At 42.4% G+C, this 6,384-nt stretch overlaps 1 protein-coding gene across 1 annotated transcript in view; it reads right to left on the bottom strand.

Moving 5' to 3' along the window:
* Nucleotides 1-1,131: 1,131 nt before the first annotated feature.
* The window catches only part of LOC107092867 (chondroadherin-like protein), a 13,520-nt gene continuing 8,267 nt past the window's right edge, over nucleotides 1,132-6,384 (bottom strand). Inside the window, exons 8-11 of the mRNA XM_015387553.1 lie at nucleotides 5,755-6,028; nucleotides 5,254-5,666; nucleotides 5,016-5,182; nucleotides 1,132-1,943 (exon numbers count right to left, since the gene is read on the bottom strand). Coding sequence (XP_015243039.1) covers nucleotides 1,727-1,943; nucleotides 5,016-5,182; nucleotides 5,254-5,666; nucleotides 5,755-6,028 — 1,071 coding nt within the window. The 3' untranslated portion in view covers nucleotides 1,132-1,726. The remainder of the gene's footprint in view (nucleotides 1,944-5,015; nucleotides 5,183-5,253; nucleotides 5,667-5,754; nucleotides 6,029-6,384) is intronic.

Raw genomic sequence — 6,384 nt, 5'->3', positions numbered from 1 at the left:
ATTCTTCCTGCTGAGGAGACTGAAGTCTTGGAGTGCAGGGGGCGCTCCTAAAGAGCTTCTATGACTCTGTTGTGGCATCAGCCATCTTTTATGGAGCTCTCTGTTGGAGCAGTGGCTTACCTGTAGCTGGATCAGCTGATCAGGTAGGCCAGCTCTGTGATTGGATGCCCTCTGGACTCAGTGTAGGAGGTGGGAAACAGACGGATCCTAACTAAATGAACATCTCGGTTGGATAATGTCTCCCACCCCATGCATGAAGCTGGTGCTGAACTGGAGAGCTCCTTCAGTGTCAGACTGCTGCACCTTAAATGCACCAGGGAGCTAGGGGTGGGTATTGCCAAAGAATTGACGATTCGATTCGAATCACGATTCATAGGCCACGATGCGATTCGATCACAATGCATCACGATACTTGAATTATTGCAATGCATTGCAATCTTTTCTCCTCAATGTTTTGTTTTTGAATGACTCGGCGCAGTATCCCGCAGCCGGAAATGCTTGTGACACAAGGCAGCGTGCGTTAAAACATCCACAGCGACATCTACTGGACTGGAAGTTGTATTACACTTGTTTTTGGCTGATGTTCGCCAACCATTCATGCAATTTTATTTATTAATTTTTTTAAATTAATAATCGATACTTGGTGTCAAGAATCGATGCAGTAGATCATGAAAATTAGAATCACGATGCATTATCATGACGATTATTTTGCACACCCCTACAGGGAGTGTTATCACAGATCCTTCCTCCCAGCAGCTGGAAGACTCTAGAACTACCACTGTTCCCAACAACCTCAATCAGTTGTTCCATTCATGCTGATTTTGCAGTTTCTATCTTAGTCAAATAAATAACATGCTGCTGTCATTTTGCTGATCTCTGATGTTGCTGCTATTTTCAAATATCCATTACTTTAAAAATGTCCATAGCTGCATATCGGCCATTCATTCTCCAGGTGCACAGTGTTTATGTTGTTAAAACACTTTACAGTACACAGTTTTTGCTATAATCGTTTTGCTGCTGTAAACACTGAATTTCCTGATTGTGGGACAATAAAGGGATTTTCAACCTCAGTGCCGACTGAGTTTGAAATGTTGAGTAAACCCATTAAATATGACAACAGTTTATTTATTGTTTATTTTACAATTTAAGCCAACTTTTTGCTATTTACAATCAGATGACATGGTCTTGATTGCTGGTTATCTACTTAAAAACAAAAAAAGATTGATTTTCTCCTATTTTTCACAAATGTTTCATAGTCCTATTTCTAATATTTAATATTGTGAACAACATATCATGGACATTATTTGACAAATGAACAAGAGAAGGACTTCTGCCTGTTATAAGGCAACATTAGCAAGATAAAACTTTTTTTAGCATGTTGCTAATAGATAAATAATCCCTTGAAGGTAAGCAGGTTAATAGAAGTTTATAAAAATGAAAATGTGTCCTGCAAATACCGGTGAGGTACAGTAGCAGAAATGGATGGATTCTCCCCAAGTGCTGAATACTGACTTAAAAAAATCTTAAGCTAACACTTATTAGCACACTACAAATGTGTGCAGTATAGCAACTATGCAGCATAAAGTAGAAAGAGTTCATAATCACATACTGGCAAATGCTAAACTTTCTATGGGTTGGTTTAATCGAGATTTTAGTGCCAAATGAAACACTAGAGCCTGATTTAAGTTGGGTTGCCTTTCAGGCTCTGACCCTTTTTAATATAAGGCTATTTTTTTTGCCCCCTGTTAACTCTGTTTTGTTGAATAACACTTATTCTCCTCTTGATCTTTTTCCCTGGCCTTGTGTTGCCAGTAGATTCAGCAGGTAGACCCTCTCCACCAGGACAGGCTTTAAACACGTAGACATCCTTGACCTTTCGACCCTTCACCTCAGGAGGATTAGCACAGGTTGCTCTCACCTTGAGGTTAACTTTCTCAATCCACCTGGATGAAAAGAGGTGGACAGAAAAATGTCAAGAACTTTATTAGAAATACTAAAGTATTGTCTGCTTAAGCCAAGCATACACTGTACTTTATTTTCAGTTGTTGTATTCAGCTACAGCTTAGATCCAGAGATGGGAAGTAACAAAGTACAAATACTTCGTTACTGTACTCAAGTAGATTTTTCTGATATTTTTACTTTACTTTACTACTTATTTTTATGGCGACTTTTTACTTCTACTCCTTACATTTTTACACAAATATCTGTACTTTCTACTCCTTACATTTTAAAAAATTGGCTCGTTACTTTAGTTTTGAATCATTTCAATGGAGTTACCGTTATTATTTTTCACATCATCAATACCAAATTCAATCTAATTGGATGGGAATCTACGTTGCATTTGACGCACCACTACAAGATGAATCGACAGATTCGGCGGTATTCATTGGCGGCAAATCATTGCAGCTTGGTGGCGGTGGCGTTAGCATAGTAGCATGGACGACGAGATGATTGAAAATGAACACAACGGAGATCTAGTCCTATTGGCAGACATCCATTTAAAATGTAGGCAACATGAAAAAAGTGGTTTCTACTTTTACTTTTATACTTTAAGTAAATTTACAAGCCTGTACTTTGTTACTTTTACTTGAGTAAAGAAGTTTAATCAGTACTTCCACTTTTACCAGAGTATTTTTTAACACAAGTATCTGTACTTTTACTCAAGTATGGAAAGTCAGTACTTTTGCCATCTCTGCTTAGATCTCTGTCACACCTTGACGACTTATCCAGCATATGCCTGATGTCCCAGAATCTCCTAAAACTCTGGCATACGCTAAACTTTCTACATATTTTTTTTAATTTTGGGTGTATACATAGAGTATTCATAACAAGTCCAGAACTTATGTCCAATGACAGCCTAACTTATGTATAACGCACGGCAGCGTTGGCACGGGATTACGAAGCATCAGTTAAAGCTACTCCCCTCATGCGCCCGGAGGCGCATGGTCTGAATAAAAAGATTTCTTTGATCGGGGTATTAACATAGCTGCTGTTTACTGGCCGTCCAAAAAATAACTAAAAGGAAAAAGAAAGAAAGAATGTTTTTGGTGGCAGCAGATTCAGCTTCATGTCTGCTAGGACGTTTGTTGGTGGTGGGCGTGAACGCAGGGAGGATCCATCACACTCACCTTCTGGCTCACCCTATGATGGGGATGAAGTCTGGAGGTGAAGTCTGAAGTTACTCAGAGGTTTTGGATAAGCTAGATGCCACAACTTAGGAGTAACTTACACTTAACGTATGTTGACGATTAGATAACTAACCTGTAACTGATGGCCCACGTATGGCATGAACTGGCATACATGGAAATGCAAAAAATTCTACGTACTCGATGTATGTCGATGTGTACCAGCGTGCTTCAGTGTGCTCATAACTTAGAGAAAATGCACCTATAACTTATCCAACGTATGCCAGATTTTCCGTACATCTGGCATAGGCTGGTCTACATCGCCAAGGTGTAACAGGGGCTTTAAACTGTACAACTCACAGTGCATGTTCTTACACTGTACAGCCAGAAGTGTTTCATAGGGGGGGCCAGATGGGGCCACTAAAAATCGTGAGGTGGCACACTGAAACTAAAAGTCACATTTTGAGGGTTGTAATCTACTATTGTTGTAAACCTGCCTGTAGAAATCATAAAGACTTAAGTAAACACCTACTCATATCTTGGTTGATTTGGGGATTTTTAATGTTACATCGCTGGCTTTGCATAATGGGATTAAATGGTAAACTGATGCTTGTGCAATTTACACTGGCGATTAGGGTGGCCAGGGTTTTGCACGCCATGCCCCTGGTGGCGCCACTGTGTACAGCTCGATGCTCTGATGCGATTTAACTGCTTAAACTGTACACCCAAAAACCACATGTTGGACTCAGAACAAGGAGATACCGCTGGTCAACTCATCAATTTGTTTGTTTGCACATTCACAGTGAGCAAGGTTCTGGTAAATCGACTCATAGACGCACGTTGTTCTGTCAGCTCAGCATACTGCGTCAGGCCACCATACCCTTAGTAATATGCATGCGCGCATGAGCGTTATTGGTTATCAGTCCCAATGAATGGCGTTAGATTTTGTCAGTAGGCTCAATAGGCCGTTGTCACAGAGTGAATCCTAATCCTAAAGTAATTCATTTTCCCCCACGGGATTAATTAATCTATTTATGTGTAATCTGAAAAGAATTTCAGTGGTTCTTTATGTACTGTAAAAATAAATAAAGTGTGTATCCAAAATTGTATCAAAAATTGTAGGTGACCGCAGACAGTGCCGCAGACAGGACGCCTCTGATTGGTTAAATATACATCCGCTCTACTCTATGCGTATTTCCTGTTTGGTACCTTACTGGCTTGTTTTGTTTGTATGACCGCCATTGTGGGAAACAAATCGTGAAGATGGACCAGCTAGGAGAGCGAGGTGCGCGAGAACGCTGGAACCCTTTTTCCACCTGGATCCCCGCTCTTTTTTGCCCTCATATCCCTCCGTTGTCACACAAACTTGCCCCCACTTCCTCACCGCCTCGTCCGTATCTAGACCCACAGCTAGTACGTAATTGTCCCTCTTCCATTGTGGCGTGGAATAACATAGTCCAGACCACGCTTCAATATTGAGCATAAATCAAAAATATCTGCGACAAGCTCACTGTGACACACTGCTGCAGGAGGATAACCAGCCCTTAAGGGTGTGCTGGCCTGACGCGGTATGCTGAGCTGACATACCAACATAGCTCTGCTTCAACAGCAGAATACTCTTATGAACATTTTATGAGGGACAACTGAATTTCAAAAATGTTTGTTTTCCTGTTGATCTTACAATTTCTGATCAGGAGGTGATCTTACGAGAGTAATCGCCCCTTGTTACTCCCTGTATACAACAAAACGAAGGACGCACAATGAAGCTTAAACTTGGCCTGATCCAAAGAAATTCTCCCATCTCTAGAAAATGGGCCCAAAAAGGGCCAAAGCTCATACAGTGTATGCCCGGCTTTAGGGGAGATGCTTTAATTCCAACTTGCTCCTTACAAGCGTAGTGGCAGTAGAGGGCAGTCGCACATCAGAGGGTTGTCAGCCAGGTTGATGACCTCCAAGGAGGTGAGTTGGTGGAAGTCTGGTACCTCCTCTAACTTATTGCCCTCCAGGAACAGACTTCTTAGAGTCGGACCCACACCGGCCAGGGAGTTCTCAGACATCTGAGGTGTGATGAACTTGGTCAGAAAGCACTTTTTATAACATCCATTAAGATGTTTATGTTGAAACTCACCTTCTCTATCCCCATTTTGTCCAGATACAATTCCTTCAGAGATCCCTCCAGAGGTTTGAAAGCATTTGGACCCACCCAGCGGATCGAATTACCGGACAGCCTCAGGTCCTTGATGTTTCTTGCCTTGGTTAAAGCCTCTGTTGGGACTTCCTTCAGCTTGTTTCCCCCCAGATGAAGCGTATCTAGAACACTTGCCTGATCCAGAGCACCTTGCGATATGCTCCCGATGGCGTTCCCAGTGAGGTAAAGAGCTCTGAGGCCGGCGGCTCCACTCAGGGATCCAGACTCCAGCTTGGTGATGGCATTGTTCTCCAAGTGAAGCGCTAACAGACTAGGCACCAATTTAAAGACTCCTTTGGGGAAATCAGCAAAGCGGTTCTTCTCCAGGTGCAGATACGTCAGCTGTGGTAAACCTGTGGATTTGGTGAAAACAGGTTGCATTGCTTCTGCGAGGAAACTTTATGACAATGTGCAATTCTCAAAAAATGAAATAAAAATCACCTTTGAATGCTTCAGGACTCAGGGAGGTGAGATAGTTCTCTGATAGGTAGAGATATATCAGTCCTTTCATGCCGCTGAAAGCCCCACCCTCCACATCCACTATCTTGCAGCGTTGCAGGTGCAAGGACACCACCTTAGCCACACCGGGAAAACTGTTGCTTGGGATGTAGTGGAAGTTATTGCCTCGCAGATCAAGAAGACGTGTCTCTGGAGAGAAACCCCGAGGCACTTTGGTGTGGCCACGGTTCTCACATGACGAGTGGTGAGTCACTGCCTGTTTATGAATAATCAACCCACACAGAAGCACAACCAATATTTTCATCTTTTTCATGCCAATGTCCCGTTTTTTTCTGGTTTAGCCTAGTGATCAAGAACCTTGACCTTTAGATCAGAGGTCATGGACTAGCGGAGCAGGGTCCGGATCAGGACCCACCTGCTGGCTAAACTGATTTAGAACATTTATAAATGACTGCATGTTGTTCGACGGCAGTGTCTAATTTCGCTTACACCTCTTCTCCTGTTAATATGGTAAAGGCTTCCGGAGCTTCCGGCTCCAGGCTGCACGTGATACAAATTAACCAATGAGCTGCTGTCAGTCTGGTTGCTGCTGCTGCTACTTTTAGACACAGC

The sequence above is a fragment of the Cyprinodon variegatus genome, unplaced genomic scaffold, assembly GCF_000732505.1.
Source record: "Cyprinodon variegatus isolate N-32 unplaced genomic scaffold, C_variegatus-1.0 Scaffold398, whole genome shotgun sequence".
NCBI lineage: Eukaryota > Metazoa > Chordata > Actinopteri > Cyprinodontiformes > Cyprinodontidae > Cyprinodon > Cyprinodon variegatus.
This window is presented reverse-complemented; position numbering and strand designations above follow the sequence as displayed.